This window comes from Sinocyclocheilus rhinocerous, unplaced genomic scaffold (assembly GCF_001515625.1).
Source record: "Sinocyclocheilus rhinocerous isolate Xijiao unplaced genomic scaffold, SAMN03320098_v1.1 scaffold889, whole genome shotgun sequence".
Lineage (NCBI taxonomy): Eukaryota > Metazoa > Chordata > Actinopteri > Cypriniformes > Cyprinidae > Sinocyclocheilus > Sinocyclocheilus rhinocerous.
The window spans coordinates 1,624,522-1,642,413 of record NW_015638024.1 but is presented as its reverse complement, the minus strand read 5'-3'; the positions used below and the strand labels follow the sequence as shown (position 1 = coordinate 1,642,413).

The following is a 17,892-nucleotide window of genomic DNA, read 5'->3' as shown; positions in this document are numbered from 1 at the left end:
TCTAGGTGCCCCCACAGGGGGATCCCCACCCCCTGACGACGATTCATACCGAGAGGGACCCCAGCTGCCCTCATAACGCTTTTTCTTTAAGATGCGGGTGACAAAATACTATGGGTTTGCGAACAAGATCAACAGATTGTGCCCTAAAACTACCTATATTCGCACGCTAACTCGATCTAATAATCAAGTAGACTTCATTCAGAGAATATCGTTGCTTGTTTTCTTTGTTCTTTTGTGTGAAGTTCATCACAATGACTGTACCTGTAAGGCCAGAGATCGAGCATCACTGCTTTGAAGAGCCGCGCGCATGTCCTCCACCAACTCCCTGAGACTCGCATTTTCCTCCTCAAGTTTGGTTATCCTGTCCTCAGCCTCCTCGAGGGCCACGATTTCCTCATAGCACTCCCTGGTGCAGGACCCCAGCTGCCTACAAACTGACGCGTGTCTATCCACAGTGGAAGAAGCAGGCGGCTCTCCGCTTTCTCGCTTGTTACTGGTACCCAAATACAGCACCTTCTCGCGCCGCCTCAAGGGGCTCCTGAGTCTGATCTGCGTCTCTATGTGCTCGCTCTCCTTCCCAACCAACAACCTCCCATTCTCATACTGGCATCCAGCTTTGGTACTGAAATAGCCGCACAGTTTTGCGTGAAACTGCCTGAAGCTGAACTCTTTGGGTAGATTATCCAAAATCCCCGCGCACTCCTCCAGATCACACTCTCTATTGAGTCCTAAAATCTCGCAAAGAATGTTAAAATCCTCGGCTGGTATTTTACCATCTCCCTGACAGTCTAGGTGATGAAATATCTCTTGAAGGTATTGATCCAGCCCGGTTGCGAGGACTATAATTTCGTTTTCCACTCCACGGTCTAGTCCGTAATGATACGCCAGAGTGCTCACTATCCATTGTGTCCTGCGCGCGGGTCGGCTGTATGGATCGCATGCGTCCGACTTTTCCATTCTTTTTCCCCTCACAAGAATTCCATTTATAGTGCCTAAACGGATTAATGGATTCAACAGATCCTCTAAGAATACAAACAGCATACCAAGTTCATGTCATCTGAACACCAGACCGCCCCACTCTTGTAGTAGACACTCGCTCTGTGCGCGCGGAGGCGTTGCTGTGAAGGGAGCACTGCCCACAAAACCTTAACTGCAGAGGGGAAAAAAACTTTTGAAAAGAAGCTAGCAATTCGAGAGTCATTGTGGTGATTTTCAGAATATTTCATACATATACAGAACTGATATAATGTAACATACAACTAATACTTCACAACTTAAAATATGCTGAAATATACAATAATAATACAGATAGTACAATAGACGACATATACATCAAAGTTAATTACAATTTTTATGAACAATGGCAAATAAACCTATAACCTATAGCCTACGTACAGTGTAACCCACGCAGACAAAAAAATATAATAATAAAAAATAAAATAAAATAATGCAATAAACATGAACTAAAGAACAAAAATATCATAATGTCATAATAGATCTACACATTATTTTTAAAAGAACATGTATTGTCTGGTTAAATATAGGTTTTCGTAGTAAGTAATATGGTACAAGTAATTATTTCTATTTGCAAAAAAAAAAAAAAAAGAAAGAAAAAAAACAGTATTTTACGGCAAAATTACTGTTAAATTAAATGTATCGTCCCATTAAGTGTTTTTTTTTTTTTTTTTTTACCGTACATTCCTAGGAAACATTCATTAATTAAGCAATGGTGAGAACTACCATTTTTCCATTTTTTTTTTTTTTTGCACATTTTGTACCTTCGGTACCTACCTTACTTTCGAAAATTCCTTTCACTAAAGTTTTCTTTGGCTGCACGGGAATTGTTTTATAAGTTGCAGAAATAATCTTTTATTTTCAGCCCTCTAGGAGCCTAAGTAAAAGCTTTGAAGCGCCGGTGGAGTCGAATGTCGATCGGCCACTGTGTAACTTCTGTTGACTGTAGTTGCAGTTCCATGAGCAGCTTGTCATTTCCTATTTACCAGCGCGCGAGCTTCATTATGTTCTAGCGACTCTTGGTTGTCAAAGCGACGCAAAGCATTCTATGTAACAAAAGCCAACATTACAAAGTTTTCCAATGCTTATGCGCTCAATTAAAACAAAAGTAGGGGTGAGGAGAAAGCTGGAAAACTGCTGTCCGTTATGGTAAGTTTTTCTGATGAACTTTATAGAATAATGATGCTTATTCAACATTGTTTAAATTAAAAATGATAAAATACAGAAGTTTTCTTTTTCTTTTTGTATTGTGGTATCTGAAACCATTACATACAGTATCATCATAGTACTTTTTTGTGATCGTCCTATATCACCTTATCCAGCATTTCTTGAGAATGGAATGCACTGTCTCAGCATCACCTGACAAGGAGAGAAGTGATGAAGACTAAAAAAAAAAAGATTCTCAAAAATTTGTCTTTAAACTCCACACAACTCCCAGACTGTGAACCTGATGTTGAGGAAAGTAAAGAACCATATATGGAAATTCCAGAATCCAGTCCTGAGGAGAAACAAAAAATAACAACATTTACAACAGAGTCCAGCTACATTGTCACCTGTACAATCAGCATTGCATTAGCTATCTTTAAAGGTATGGGGGGTGGTATTGTTTCAATGCATAGTGTTTCAGACTTGTGTGCAATTTGATGTTGCATTTGAAATATTTTTTCTTGACATCAGTAAAGGAAATAAACTCACGTTGTCTTGTCTAAATAGTCTTATTTTTTAGCATGAATAATTATATTATTTTTTTGTTTTCTTAAATCAAGCAGAGCATGAGGAGTATTTTACTAATTCAGAGAAAAGTAAAAAAAAAAAAAAGTGAAAGAAAGACACATCCTGTGAGGTAGTGGAGGCCCCCAGAGCCGAGGGCTATAATTGCATTGAGTACAACATGCTGCCTGATGAGCCTGAACCAACCAGAGTGGATCTAGTGATGTTTGGCTTGGCGGCTAAACTCTACATGGCGAATGAGACTAAGGTAAACTATTGGAATTAATTAGGGGTTAATTCAAAGCAAGAGCTTGTAAACGATCAATTATTTATATGTAGAATAATACTACTACTTTGACCTGATAACCTTACCTGACCTGATAAATAAAGTATTAATCTTTCAAAATAAATAAAAATCATACCAACCCCAAACTTTAAATGGTAGTGTAATTCTATTATTGTCTTTTGAAATAGAACAAATCTCTATAAAATCATGTGCTATCTGTTCTGTCGAGGTACTGAAGCCTTAGCGAGAAGGAAACCAGGTGTGGGTGAGTTGGTCTCAGTCTCTAAAACTCAATGTCACCAAAGAGCTCCTGATTAAATTGGCCTCCCATAAGGTCACTGTTAGAGTATGGGACAGCAAAGTGTCTTTCAAAGCCAGGAATGACAGAACCAAAGCCTTCAGACTGCCACAGAGGTCTGGAGAGGATCCTGATCAAATGGGTATGATCTACCCGTTTTACTGATTGTGTTTTCTATTAGTATTTCCTTCAGTGTAAATGTGGTCTGAATACCTCTATTTTACAGCAAGATCTAGAGTTTAGATACCGCAGAGCATAATGACTTTGCAAAGTGAACGGCGTCTAGGATAGACGAAAAATAAAATTACTTCAGGAGGGGGCTAGTCATAGTGTGTTTTAACCGATTTAAAGACAGTCATTTACATCACAGTAGGCAGGAAAATGACTGTGAATCTTTGTGTGAAATTCACTACGACAGATAATTGTGAGATAGTGAAATCACATCCTCACATCTGTTACAGTGCTGTGAGAAGGGAGAATATTATACGGATGTAGCACAAAGCACAATTCAAACATGCAGCATTTCTAGTGATCATTCTTTTTTTTAAATTATTTTTAAAAGTTTTATTTTTGGCGTTTTATGCCTTTTATTTAGATAGGACAGTAGGTTGATGGGAAGCGAAGTGGGTGGGGTCGGGAAAGGTCCACGACTCGAAAGGACTCGAACTTGGGACGCCACATGGCGCTACATGTCGGCGCTCTGCCCTGACTAGTGACCATTCTTAAAAATGCCAGAGTTCATGCTAAATGTCTTCAAAGGTGGCATCAGGAAGATGGTTAGTGAGATGAGAGCTATCGATGAGAAGGAGAACCTGAGAACAAGGCCATCTATGAAAAACCGCAGAGATTTGGAGCTTCGCTGTGCCACAGGTAGGCTACAACGTGATGCTAATGCTTATACTGTATGTGAATAAAAAATTTACGATGGAAATTATTGTTTTACAACATACAAAGGTTTGATTTGATTGTGTGGTCATAATAATGTCAAAGTGTCATTATAATGAAAAGTACATTTAAAAACCAACAGCTGAATCCAAGTCCTCCACCACTGAAACACTTTTAACACATTTGTATATACACTACAGTTAAAATTTTTAAACTGTTTTTGAAATAAATCTTTTGAAATAAGTCTCTTATGCTCACCAAGGCTGCATTTATTTGATCAAAAACAGTAAAATAGTAATATTGTGAAATATAATTACAATATAAAATAACTTTTCTATTTTAATATAATTTAAATTGTAATTTATTAATGTGATGGCAAAGCTAAATTTTCAGCAGCCATTTGTCATTTCTTATTATCAATGTCGAAAACAGATGTGCTGCTTATTTTCAGGATTCTTTGATTAATAAAAGAAGAGCATTTATTTGAAATAACTATTAATTAATTATTAATCTTTTGTAACATTACAAATGCTTTTAATGTCACCGTAGGTCAATTTTATGCATCCTTATTAAATAAAAGTATTAAGTTTAAAAAACAAACAAACAAACAAAAAACGTATTGACCCTATAACGGTACTGTAAATCTACCAGGATTGATGAATTAATACTAACTGCTTAAATACCTTAATACATCTTTATACACAAGATGAAATAGTCTCATCATGATTTTATCATTATGACTCTTGAAGTAGCATGTCAGTGGTCATCTTATTTGTCTATTTCAATTTATTTCCTAGTAAGAGTGGCTTAACAGTAGAAAAGAGCCAAACATCGCCAACTATTGGCGCTTTTCCACTGCGTGGTACGACTCGGCTCGGTACGGCTCAGTACGGTACGGCACGGCTCGGTTCGGCTCGGTTTGCGTTTCCACTGCAGTTTAGTATCGCTTTAGAATGGGCGGGATTATTCACATGTCGTTATAGTTGCGCCGCCTCTACTGCCGCGACTCCTAAAAAACTTTTTCATTCCGCGTTGCCCCATCAAGCTCTCGCTGGATCCGCTCCTCTGCTATCAACGAGAGGAACGTCTGTACTTCCTCAACAGGGGGAACAGCCACTTTTTGGTTGTTAAAAAAAGGTGCACTCGTTCAAAACAGCTGCGTTTGATCCTTCGCTGGCTGTGCTGATTTAAATCTAGCGCTTCTTTTGTGTTTGTGTCGCAAGTTCAGTGACGCAAGTAGTGACGATTCTCTCCGGCCAATCCGTGATCAGCAGAGTTTACACGTCACGTTTTGGTAACGGTACGGTACGCTTGGAACCCCAACCGAGGTGGTACTAAAAAAAGTACCAGGTACCAGGTACCAGGTACTGTACCCAGTGGAAAACCCCCCAAAAGTGAACCGTACTGAGCCGTACCGTGCCGTACCATGCAGTGGAAAAGTGCCATTTGAACACCCTACTATTAAGGTTGTAAAACTTCCACAGGCAAGCATCACTCATTTTCTTCAGACTATAAAAACTGAAACTGAAAAAAAAGTTACTATTTTAATTGTTAGGGCTGTTGTCAGTTAAACTTTTTAAAGCAAATAAAATTTTAATAGAATTGCATGATGTGCTAAATTTGAAACGTGCGCTGGCTGAATTCTCAAAAACATCAAAGTGGTTCTTCACACTCAAATTTCTTCAAACTGTGTATTAGTATTATTATTATCATCATTGTTAATGTTGGGGAAAGTTACTTTTAAAAGTAATCCATTACAATGTGTACCTCCATGAAAAAGTAACTGGCTTCATTACTTTTTATGGAAAGTAATGAATTAAGTTACTTTTACTTTACTTTTTCTCACCTGAGCAGGCTTATTCATTTTAATAAAAAAAACTCAAAAGTTATATTTTTGGCAACTGTAAAGGCCCTTTCACACCAAAAGTGAAATGAATAAGCCTCAGGCTGAAGGAACTGCCTCTTTCTCTGCACCTCACTCCCAAAAGTAATGCGTTACTTGGAAAAGTAATCTGACTTGCGTTATTTGTAATGTTACTTCATACGCTCGTTGTTTTTTCATTTAAAATGAATGTTATTTTAAGAAAGAAAGACACATCCTGTGAGGTAGTGGAGGCCCCCAGAGCCGAGGGCTATAATTGCATTGAGTACAACATGCTGCCTGATGAGCCTGAACCAACCAGAGTGGATCTAGTGATGTTTGGCTTGGCGGCTAAACTCTACATGGCGAATGAGACTAAGGTAAACTATTGGAATTAATTAGGGGTTAATTCAAAGCAAGAGCTTGTAAACGATCAATTATTTATATGTAGAATAATACTACTACTTTGACCTGATAACCTTACCTGACCTGATAAATAAAGTATTAATCTTTCAAAATAAATAAAAATCATACCAACCCCAAACTTTAAATGGTAGTGTAATTCTATTATTGTCTTTTGAAATAGAACAAATCTCTATAAAATCATGTGCTATCTGTTCTGTCGAGGTACTGAAGCCTTAGCGAGAAGGAAACCAGGTGTGGGTGAGTTGGTCTCAGTCTCTAAAACTCAATGTCACCAAAGAGCTCCTGATTAAATTGGCCTCCCATAAGGTCACTGTTAGAGTATGGGACAGCAAAGTGTCTTTCAAAGCCAGGAATGACAGAACCAAAGCCTTCAGACTGCCACAGAGGTCTGGAGAGGATCCTGATCAAATGGGTATGATCTACCCGTTTTACTGATTGTGTTTTCTATTAGTATTTCCTTCAGTGTAAATGTGGTCTGAATACCTCTATTTTACAGCAAGATCTAGAGTTTAGATACCGCAGAGCATAATGACTTTGCAAAGTGAACGGCGTCTAGGATAGACGAAAAATAAAATTACTTCAGGAGGGGGCTAGTCATAGTGTGTTTTAACCGATTTAAAGACAGTCATTTACATCACAGTAGGCAGGAAAATGACTGTGAATCTTTGTGTGAAATTCACTACGACAGATAATTGTGAGATAGTGAAATCACATCCTCACATCTGTTACAGTGCTGTGAGAAGGGAGAATATTATACGGATGTAGCACAAAGCACAATTCAAACATGCAGCATTTCTAGTGATCATTCTTTTTTTTAAATTATTTTTAAAAGTTTTATTTTTGGCGTTTTATGCCTTTTATTTAGATAGGACAGTAGGTTGATGGGAAGCGAAGTGGGTGGGGTCGGGAAAGGTCCACGACTCGAAAGGACTCGAACTTGGGACGCCACATGGCGCTACATGTCGGCGCTCTGCCCTGACTAGTGACCATTCTTAAAAATGCCAGAGTTCATGCTAAATGTCTTCAAAGGTGGCATCAGGAAGATGGTTAGTGAGATGAGAGCTATCGATGAGAAGGAGAACCTGAGAACAAGGCCATCTATGAAAAACCGCAGAGATTTGGAGCTTCGCTGTGCCACAGGTAGGCTACAACGTGATGCTAATGCTTATACTGTATGTGAATAAAAAATTTACGATGGAAATTATTGTTTTACAACATACAAAGGTTTGATTTGATTGTGTGGTCATAATAATGTCAAAGTGTCATTATAATGAAAAGTACATTTAAAAACCAACAGCTGAATCCAAGTCCTCCACCACTGAAACACTTTTAACACATTTGTATATACACTACAGTTAAAATTTTTAAACTGTTTTTGAAATAAATCTTTTGAAATAAGTCTCTTATGCTCACCAAGGCTGCATTTATTTGATCAAAAACAGTAAAATAGTAATATTGTGAAATATAATTACAATATAAAATAACTTTTCTATTTTAATATAATTTAAATTGTAATTTATTAATGTGATGGCAAAGCTAAATTTTCAGCAGCCATTTGTCATTTCTTATTATCAATGTCGAAAACAGATGTGCTGCTTATTTTCAGGATTCTTTGATTAATAAAAGAAGAGCATTTATTTGAAATAACTATTAATTAATTATTAATCTTTTGTAACATTACAAATGCTTTTAATGTCACCGTAGGTCAATTTTATGCATCCTTATTAAATAAAAGTATTAAGTTTAAAAAACAAACAAACAAACAAAAAACGTATTGACCCTATAACGGTACTGTAAATCTACCAGGATTGATGAATTAATACTAACTGCTTAAATACCTTAATACATCTTTATACACAAGATGAAATAGTCTCATCATGATTTTATCATTATGACTCTTGAAGTAGCATGTCAGTGGTCATCTTATTTGTCTATTTCAATTTATTTCCTAGTAAGAGTGGCTTAACAGTAGAAAAGAGCCAAACATCGCCAACTATTGGCGCTTTTCCACTGCGTGGTACGACTCGGCTCGGTACGGCTCAGTACGGTACGGCACGGCTCGGTTCGGCTCGGTTTGCGTTTCCACTGCAGTTTAGTATCGCTTTAGAATGGGCGGGATTATTCACATGTCGTTATAGTTGCGCCGCCTCTACTGCCGCGACTCCTAAAAAACTTTTTCATTCCGCGTTGCCCCATCAAGCTCTCGCTGGATCCGCTCCTCTGCTATCAACGAGAGGAACGTCTGTACTTCCTCAACAGGGGGAACAGCCACTTTTTGGTTGTTAAAAAAAGGTGCCCTCGTTCAAAACAGCTGCGTTTGATCCTTCGCTGGCTGTGTTGATTTAAATCTAGCGCTTCTTTTGTGTTTGTGTAGCAAGTTCAATGACGCAGGTAGTGACGATTCTCTCCGGCCACCAAAAAGTGACCCGTCCCGAGCCGTACCGTGCCGTACCATGCAGTGGAAAAGCGCCATATGAAGACACTGTTCCAGAAACCCACCCAGGATACTGCAGAACTCATGGGGGTCAAACAGGAAAAGGAGGCCGGCTCACTGGAGCTCAGTTTCACTCCTCTCCTTGCAGGTAGTTTCATCCTAGCAACCTCACAAGAGACATTAAAGTTTACATGTTACATGTTCTTGTAGAGCAAGATACTTGCATTAAAGTCCTTATGGTAGTTTTTGAAGCATAAAAATAATTTTCTGAATTTTATGCTCCAAAAAAACCCCCATTAGTAGCCAACATCTATTGTACTCGCCCATTCTTATGGCACTTATACACAGGTTTCCTGTAAGTGAATGTTATGTTTATATAATACATCATGAACATGACTTTAGCGAGGCAGCTAGCCATTTAGGGGCTGTTTCCCTTATTCCTGAGCGCTGTGGGGTGGATCTGTGTAAGGGGTTTCCCTGCAGGGTCCTTGCTACTTAGCCACTATAATTGGCTGTGGAATGGCACCAACCAAAACCAACCGACTGCTTCTTTAGCTTTTGATGTGTCTCATCCAGACCCCCAGCGGGAGCTCCTGATGAATGCCTTAGCTTGGGAAATATTCTAGCCTTGTTCCCATAAAGCTGAGCCAGACAAATCACATGTAGCTATTTTCATTACAGGGTTGGCTGGAGGATGGAGGCTATTACCCAATCCTATTATTATTTTGCCAAACTATGATCCATTAAGGACGGAAATCGCTCCAATTACTAACGTAACCTCGGTTCCCTGAGATAAGGGAAAGAGTGCTGCATTGCTGACGCTTATAGGGAAAGTCCTGTTTACTCTGATACTGAAGCCTGATTTGTTCACGTTCGTGTAACTGCATGAACCAATGGCGCTTCAACCCGTCAAAAGAGGAGGTGCCGACCATTATATAAGTCGTCTCTGAGCGCCATTTTGTCAGAATCGGCAGCCCTTTGCAGCAGCCTCTGAAGCATACAAAGAGCTGCTCTGAGTGCCTAAACGGGCTAGATCGCTCAACATACACTCTAAGATCCCAAACCGGGCAGAGTGGATTAGAGTGGTGACTCTGCTCACCTTTGTAATTGGGGAGCTTTAGGAGGGTGATGACTTGTGCTCTGAAAGGAGTGGAAAGCACTTTTGGCACATAGCCATGTCTCGGTTTGAGGACGATTCTAAAGTCGTTAGGCCCAAACTCAAGACAGGAAACACTGACTGACAGTGCTTGCAGGTCATCCACTTGCTTGACCAACACTAAATCCAGAAGGAGGGCGGTCTTAAGCAACAGGGGCCGCAAGTCGGCCGACTGGAGCGGCTCAAAGGGAGGTCCTCGCAGGGCCCTGTGGACTATAGATAAGTCCCAAGTTGGCACAGTATGAGGGCGAGGCGGATTCAATGTCTGAACTCCCCTCCGAAACTTAACGACTAGGTTGTTTCTGCTGACTGACATGGCCAGCCACGAGAGAATGATTTGCCGCGATGGCTGCCACATATACTTTGAGTGTGGAAGGGTTGTGCCCCTTACCCAGCAGCTCTTGTAGAAAGGTTAGCACGTTGGACAGGGGTCCTGGTTCCGTGCTGCACACCAGTCAGAGAAGACTGATCATTTAAGGGTGTAAAGACATCTTGTAGACAGAGCTCTAGCCTCTAAAATGGTATTAGTTACACTCACGAGGAGCTGCAAAGGCCCCTGTCGAGGGGCCAAACATGAAGGCTCCACAGCTTTGGGCAGAGATGCCAAATCATATGCCTTTCGCTTGGGAGAGAAGGTCCTTCCTCAGTGGTATCGCTCAAGGGGCTGCCGATAGCAGCTGAATCAACTCGAGGAACCACATCTGATTCCTCCAGAGTGGGGCCACCAAGAGGACTGAGCATCGGACTTCCCTGACCTGTCTGATGACCTGAGGAAGCAGGGCTACTGGGGGAAGGCATACAGGCGAGCGCTGGGCCAGTCGAAAAATAAATTGGGCAGTGAAAGTGGTCTTCTTAGGTGAAGAGGACCACCTCTACCCTGCCGAAGACAGACCAGATAATTTGAACCATTTGGGAATAGTCTCCATACTCCTGGAGCCACATTGTCCCTGGACAGCATGTCTGCCCATTGGTTCAGTCTGTGATGGAGCCAGATGGCCGCAGGGGAAGGCAGCAGCTTCTTTTGGCGGGTTGAAGCACCAAATCAGGCTTTAGTATCAGAGTAAACAGGAGTTTCCCCATAAGGATCAGCAATGCAACGGGAGAGACCATGCGATAGGGAACTCATATGATATTATGATATGGGAGTGAAGGACACTCTCATAGTTAGATTATGACATATTGACTGCTATTTGTAAGTTTTTTTTAAAGAAATGTTTACTTTCCATCAGCATAGATGCATTACATTCATCAAAAGTGCAGTAAATACATATATAATACAAAAGGGCTGAAAACGCTGTTCTCTCATCAAATAATCCATAAAAAAAAAAACGTATCACTGTTTCCACAAAAATATTAAGCATTTATTAATAATATTAGGAAAATGTTATATAAATGTAAGAAACATTTCATAATATTTAATATAGATTAAATATTAAGAAATATTTCTTGAGCACCAAATCAGCATATCAGAATAATTTCTGAATGATTTTGAAAGACTGGAGTAATGGCTTTTAAAAAACTAGTTCCCAATATTACTGTTTTGCTGTATATTTGATCAAATAAATGCAGCCTTGGTGAGCATAACAGACTTTCTCAAAAACATAAAAAGAAAATAAGTCAAATTTACCAACCCTAAACTTTTGAAAGGTAGTGTATGATATATATTTTTCAAACATCATGGCTAGCATGTACTGTCTCTTCATGTTAGGGAGTATGATGATCACTGACTGCCTGGGATTTTGTTCCGGAGGAGTAAAAGAGGGATTCTGGAATATCAATCTTGATCAGCCACTTAAATCCAAGCAGCAGTCATCACAGTTTTATCAGCTTCTTCTCTGCCATCATTTCCCGTCCCTTTCCGTGTATTTAAGGTATGCTATTTCAGAAATGATTAGTTTGATTATTCAACATGAACATATTAAACAAATTAGGAATAATCACATTCATCTTTCAACAGGCAAAATGTCTTAATGTCTACTGCCAGTACAAGTTCCACAACATGCCTATTTACAGAACCAAAAGCCATGATCACAATGCTAACATCTACTTCAAGGATGTAAATGTGATTTTTACTGGCCTTCTGAGCCCTGGAAAGCTGTTTGAGTTTCTTAGAGGTCCACCCATGAAGATCGAGGTCCATGATCGAGATGGAAAAAAGGAAAAACCCTCCAGTACACCAGCTATATTTGGGCTGACCTTAGTGATGCCAAAGATGATTTATGGGCTACTCGTAATGCGTTAAAAGGAGATACTGAATTTCATGATTCATATGGCATAGCAAAACTAGATCTTTCAGATCTTCTTTGAGGATGCAACTATTTGAAGCTGAAACTGCCCATTAGGTGCTCTGCTTCTAAGCAAAATAAACTCAGAAGTTCTTCTGAGGTTCCCTCAGATATTGCAATGCCAGTGGGTCATTATCTTGAAGCTGACGCCCAACTGAAAGTCCAGGTGGAGATAGCACATACCCTTCATCCTGAAGATGGCAACAGTGAAGGAGACTGTCCGTTTGGTCGCATGATTTATGTCTTCAAGTATAACAATACTCCCTTCTTAGCCAAACTGACATCAGAAATTCTACAAATCAATGCAGATGCCTTCCAACTAAACTGTTATCAAGAGGAAACAATTCAAAGGGTCATGTCTGGTCATAAAATAAACACCAAAGACAGAGAGAACAAAAGGCTGAATGTTCTCACTGGATTTCATATGATGGATAAGGCTCTACACCTTTTTATTCTGGAAGGATTGAAGGATCAAGCAGTCCAAAAAAGACTGTGGACTACAGTGCCTATGAAGTTAGAGAGTAATCATTTAAATCGCTCCCACATGTGCGCAACATTTACCAATATGCATCAAAAATTCCCAAAGATCATACAGACTGATCTGATCTTTTCCAGGTTGAATGGAGATGATGAGGAACAGGTGACTGTGCTGTATAACTCAGACTTGAGTTTCTCAAAGCGACTGTATGACATGCTTGACATGGGTCTGAGTCCAGTTTGCCTTGTGAAACCACTTGAGACCATTTTGATGGAGCCTCTGGTGTTTATCAGAAATACGGTTCCTCATGCCTGTCTTGAAGCCATGAAACGGTAAAAATGCAATTACACCCAAAGAGCATCTCCCTTTTGCCACCTTCTTTCTAGCATGGTCCTTTTTTCTTGGGTTTCTCAGTAGGCTACAAGACAGCACAGTGATTGGTTTAGGATAGTATTAATGTTTTACTACAATTTCAGAATGAAGTACCATGTGTAATTGGACGCATTATACTTCACAAAAAAGTATTCAGTGTGGTAATTGCTAAAACTAGTGAAACCAATGTAGTGAAACATTGAGATATTGTTCAAGAAAATTTAAATGTTTCCAACTAACCTTTTAGTATAAGCCACATCTGCCAAGCCAAGAAGCTTCAAGAATTAGTGCACCATGACCTGTTCCCATCAGCCGACATGGTTCTAAGCTTAAGCAACGAGTTTGGATCGGATCTTGGGAGAGGAGAGTTATGGTTGGCAACAGAGACCAAGCAATCTCAGGATATACCTGATCATCATAACATTAGAAAGAGAACTCGCATACCTCTAGACAACTTCAACAGAGAATATTTCCAATGGAAACAGAATGAGGGTAAAAATGTGAAGGACTTCATTCAGGTAATGAATGACTGATATGCTTATCAAATGGGGTTTGGAAGGCAACTGAATTAGCAATTGATTGAATGCATTTTTTATTTCAGGCAAATATTGACGACATCCACAGGGCGAGTAGTGACTTACAAACTTTTTTGGTAAATATTACTGTTCAAAGAATGAACTCTCCAAATCAGGGTGGAGAACTACTCTACAGAGAACTTTCGAAGGTTGGCATTAATTGCATTAACCAAAATAAATTGTTCAACTGTGAAAAAAGATCTCTGTGATATGCTTAGGCAGGTTGCTGGGCCTTTTTGAGATTATATCCCTATTTAAGCTGTATTTGGCGAAATGTGATTATTTATCCTCTTTCTAGGACTCCACTTGCATTCGCATCTCTTACCCAGATTTTAAGGGCAGTATTGAATCTAACCAGCACCCAAAGTGCCCAGACGATGCTCAGATAGAGGAGCGATGCCACCATTACACCCATCTGTGTCATGTTTCCCTCTCAGTGCAATGTCAACTTTATGGACATTCCTAAGAGCTTAAGCAAGAAGATAGAGTTTTACTGATGTTTACCTACCTTGCCCACCTCTTTACAGATCCCCAGAGCTTAAGACAGTATTTGATTGTAAGTTCGGTGACAGGGCTAATGCTGATTGACTCATGGGACACAGAGTGTTATCTAGAAGCATGTGCTTGCCTGAAATGGATTTATCTGCCTTTCAGAGTCTGTAACTTATTGTTCCCTGCTGAACATGAGCGTAGCACCCAAAAAATGTGAACCTTACAGATAACAGACTGATATTATCATTAGCAGTTTCTCCTATTTGAGCAACTGAACATGTATATTTGTGTTTTTACAATTTGTTATTATCAGCTGTTTTTAGCATGGGATTAATGTTTTTTATTTTTGTTCACAGTCTTGGAGAGAAAACATTCTCCATGGGAACAAATTGAAGCCAACACTTTCCCGATCCAGGCTGCCATGGATCCACAGATATCAGGATTTTGAACTTTACTCCAAGCCCCAGTTAGTTTGGGCCAGCGCTCCCCCTGAGCATTAATTTGGCTGGTTCGACGCGTTTCAAAAAGGCGGGGCATAGAGGAGAAACAATAATGTACAGTATGTGGAAAATAATGTGTTTTTTTAACTTTAAACCGCATAAACACGTTTCATTACACCAAATACACAAAATAATGTTCTTTTTAGCAGCATCATATGACCCCTTTAAAGCTTCCACTAAGGGAAAAGTCAACTAGGGGCATTTTTGCATTCCACTCTGCTGTTTTTCTGTTGTTTTCCTGTGTAACCATATGGTAGGTGGATATGTTGTACTTGCTCATGATAACGCATTCAAAGAAAAAAAAAAATGCAATCTAGTAACATAAGGAGCCCTGCAACAGTATTATGCTATATTATATTAATTCTGAAGTCCTCTAATGTCTTTTTTCAGTACAACCGATAACTAAGAAAAATGGCGCCAGATTCATTTGTATGAAACAAGACTCAAGTGGGCTCATTTTACCTTGTATTTTGTTTAGGGGGTCCCCTCCATGAGGGACAGCTCCAGGCTGTACATGCTCAGTACAACAGGTGGCAGAGGAAGATGTTGTTCGATGAGACCTCTACAGGAAGAGTTCCTGAGTTCAGTTGTCACATGAAGAAAGCTGGTCTGGATAAACTAGAAGACATACTGAAGGACAAGCCCATGCAATATTCTCTAAAGAGGCCAGGATTGGCTTTAAAAGTAACAAAAAGCTAAATGATTTCCTGAAATGACATTAATGCAGAACATAAAAATATGCATGACAGTCAAATATCATTTTGAAAATTATATCAGATTTATTGTTAGATTAACTTCAAACATTTTTAGAAATCACATGGACAGAACAGATTGTTATGTCTCCTAACAGACAAATGTCCAACGTACTTCAAAAACATACTTCAGGATTCTGTAAACCGTTTAGGCTTACTAGTATTTGAGATCTAATCCCTGTATTTTTTCTCTCTCTCAGTCCATTCCTGTTATTTCTGTGGTCCAGCCTTCTGAAAAGACTGGCTCAGCAGAGAGGGAGGCCAATATTCCATTTGCTCCTGGACCCTTTCAGAACCACAGCCTGAGCTGGGACAAAAACACAATTCCAAGATACTCATCCCAGTTCAGCAAATTCCACTTCAGGTTAGACACAATCCTTGTGCTTCAGTTTGTACGGTTTTAATAATTAATAATAGGCTAAATTACTGCACCCCAACTTGGAAAGGAGCAAGAACCATTCACACTACTTATATAAGTTCTCGAAACAAACAAAAAGAACGTTCTGGAAGCTCTGCGGTGCAGAACTGAGAAAAAAATTAATCAAATTTTAAACTGCTCTGACATTAACGTTTGGATTTTTTAACAGAGATTACTGGAGGCCACATTCATTCCTCCACAAGCATAGTGTTTTAGCACTCACAGATGAAGAGAAAAGCACACACTCCTTCCAGAAACCTTCGGAAGCCCCAAAGACACATGATAACTGCCCACTTCAAACACAGCAGAAACATCACAGAGATGAGAACCAACAAAGACATCACCTTACATGTGCATTAAAGGTATTGCTTCAAAATCACTTTTGTGTTCACATTTTATGTTGTTCGACGAATATTAAGAAGCACTTAGGTGACACTATATGTCATAGAAAAATGATATAAAAAGAACTAAAACATTGGAGAGTGAGGCTCAATCAATACTGCATATTCTGAGAAGTCTATTTAATTATCACAGCAGTTACTCTCACTTTTGTTGGGTTAAACTGAGACACAAGGTTGTGGGAAGCCTGTCAGACATGTCAGAAGGTTCTGTCGAGAGGATGTGAGCAGACATACGCCCTCTTGGCTAAGACCTCCTGGGCAATCTTCTTTATGTTGGCATCGTTGTCCTCTGGGGAATCTGGAGAAAACACACAAGTCCCAATCCGTTCACTGAATGCTCTGATCTAATGCATTGCATTGACTGGAGTTATTAGGCAGATAATAATTGGAACAGTATGAAGAGCGCATGCAAGTGTTAGCGACGGACTTATGGTTTGTAAGGTTGTGGAGAAAATTCTACAACATGTGCAAGCGCTTTGTCTTGCTATGCAATAAAACAAGAAGGGCTGGTATCAATTATAGCTGTGCATTTTACTCACTTTTTTGAAGCTGAGTCAACAAGAAGTTGTTCTTGAAATGAGCATCCTTGCAGAAAGTGTTGGTGAGCAGCACCTGAAAGCCAGCAGAGATTTAACAAGGCTGTTTACATTAACGATTTTAGAATTAATGTGCAAGCAAATTTCCTTGATTATGAGGTTTTTGTTGGCAAAATCATTTTACACTCTTTGACCTAAGAACAATTTCACAAAAGTTGAACAGACAAAAAAAAAAATAACACCACAGAATTATGAAATGTATGTTTAAAAGTGTGTATAACCTTCTGTAACTATTTATGGGTCGGATAAAGCCAATATGCAAGCAAGCAGCACAGTCTCAGCATGACAAGTCATTAAATTGTTTCCGTCAATTGTTTCTCTCATGCAAAATCAAAACAGCCCTGCTGCTATGAATTAAAATTCAGCTTATTGAAATGCCTCCCGGGACCAATCCACTTCTGAGAAGAAATGCTTCCTTTGTCACACTGCAACGTCCACTAAATGGGTCAAGTAAATGAACCGTTTCTTCTTTTTTGCCCTAATCTGTGCTTGTTCAACATTGCATCCTTCATTGACTGAACACTGAACAAAAGGTTGAAGTAGGCCTGGGCGATAAAACAGTATCGATATTTATCGACGGTACACGTCATCGATAACGATATAGGCACGTGCTATGATGAGTGACGCAGACAGCACACACAAACACGAACACATGCTGAAATGAGTGCCTGTGATGAGGAGATTGTGAATAAAGAATGATTATTAGTCAAATTTAAAATAAACATTTGCATTTGAATGTTAGGAGTGCGTCAGGGAGCATCATCAATGGCGCGCCAGATGCGGTGATAATGATGTAAGTGACGTTGTTGCATTTTAATGGTTTGTTAGTCTAGCCCACGAGACGCGCAGTCGCTGAGTTATTCATTCAAAATATTAGAGAAATATAGAAGCTCAACGCGGAGAAGATCTTGAATGGGTTAAAACCGAAACCAAACCATTCACACAGAACGCAT

At 39.4% G+C, this 17,892-nt stretch overlaps 2 protein-coding genes and 1 pseudogene across 2 annotated transcripts in view; 1 reads left to right on the top strand and 2 right to left on the bottom strand.

The window, feature by feature from the left end:
- LOC107749439 (EF-hand and coiled-coil domain-containing protein 1-like) overlaps positions 1 to 1,080 on the bottom strand; it is a 20,113-nt gene extending 19,033 nt beyond the window's left edge. The window contains exon 1 of the mRNA XM_016564597.1: positions 262 to 1,080. Within this exon, the coding sequence (XP_016420083.1) occupies positions 262 to 1,041 (780 nt within the window). The 5' untranslated portion in view covers positions 1,042 to 1,080. The remainder of the gene's footprint in view (positions 1 to 261) is intronic.
- A 1,268-nt stretch (positions 1,081 to 2,348) lies between these two features.
- Positions 2,349 to 15,928, top strand: LOC107749504 (uncharacterized; annotated as a pseudogene).
- The window catches only part of LOC107749438 (acyl-CoA dehydrogenase family member 9, mitochondrial-like), a 10,128-nt gene continuing 7,792 nt past the window's right edge, over positions 15,557 to 17,892 (bottom strand). Inside the window, exons 17-18 of the mRNA XM_016564596.1 lie at positions 16,883 to 16,955; positions 15,557 to 16,641 (exon numbers count right to left, since the gene is read on the bottom strand). Coding sequence (XP_016420082.1) covers positions 16,541 to 16,641; positions 16,883 to 16,955 — 174 coding nt within the window. The 3' untranslated portion in view covers positions 15,557 to 16,540. The remainder of the gene's footprint in view (positions 16,642 to 16,882; positions 16,956 to 17,892) is intronic.